We start from the raw sequence: 598 nt of genomic DNA on the forward strand, positions 1-598 counted from the left end.
TCTTCCGCATTGCAGCCACACCATTTAATTTTTATTTTATTTTATTTTATTTTATTTTATTTTATTTTATTTTATTTTATTTTATTTAATTTTATAAAAATACCTGATGGAGTTTGAGTTTGTGCGGCCAGGGTAGCCTGCCCATAGCGAGCTCAAAGGCGGTGATGCCGAGCGACCAGATATCTACAGCGGGACCATAAGCTTTTATTTCTTCTTTATTTTTTTTTTCTTTTTCTTCTTTTTCTTTTTCTTTTTCTTTTTCTTTTTTTTCTGTATCTTCTTGTGCTGCTTCTCCTCCTTCTGCGCGCTCTGCTGCCGCTGCTTTCTCTCCTTTTTCGGCTGCTGCATTTTCGTTTGCTGCTGTTGCTGTTGCTGCTGCTGCTGCTGCTGTTGCTGCTGCTGCTGCTGCTGCTGCTCCATGCTTTCCCCCTGATCTCCAAGAGGGCCTGAAATACGTCAAAGCCACCTCCGGGGCCATCCACTGCGGTGTACCTGCAAATTCATCGTCTTTCTCTGCATGCAGCATGCACACACAAACCACATACTTTTATTTCTTCTCTTTGTTTTGTTTAAAACTATATATATATATATATATATA

General features: G+C 39.6%; 1 protein-coding gene across 1 annotated transcript; it reads right to left on the reverse strand.

The window, feature by feature from the left end:
• Positions 1–204: 204 nt before the first annotated feature.
• EMH_0099860 (uncharacterized protein) lies at positions 205–526 on the reverse strand (the record flags this gene model as incomplete). Its single annotated transcript, XM_038022129.1, has 2 exons — positions 205–446; positions 493–526. The coding sequence occupies 2 exons, from the start codon at positions 524–526 to the stop codon at positions 205–207; spliced, it is 276 nt and encodes a 91-aa protein (XP_037877983.1).
• Positions 527–598: the final 72 nt, after the last annotated feature.

The sequence above is a fragment of the Eimeria mitis genome, genomic scaffold, assembly GCF_000499745.2.
Source record: "Eimeria mitis Houghton genomic scaffold, Emh_scaff10902, whole genome shotgun sequence".
Classification (NCBI taxonomy): domain Eukaryota; phylum Apicomplexa; class Conoidasida; order Eucoccidiorida; family Eimeriidae; genus Eimeria; species Eimeria mitis.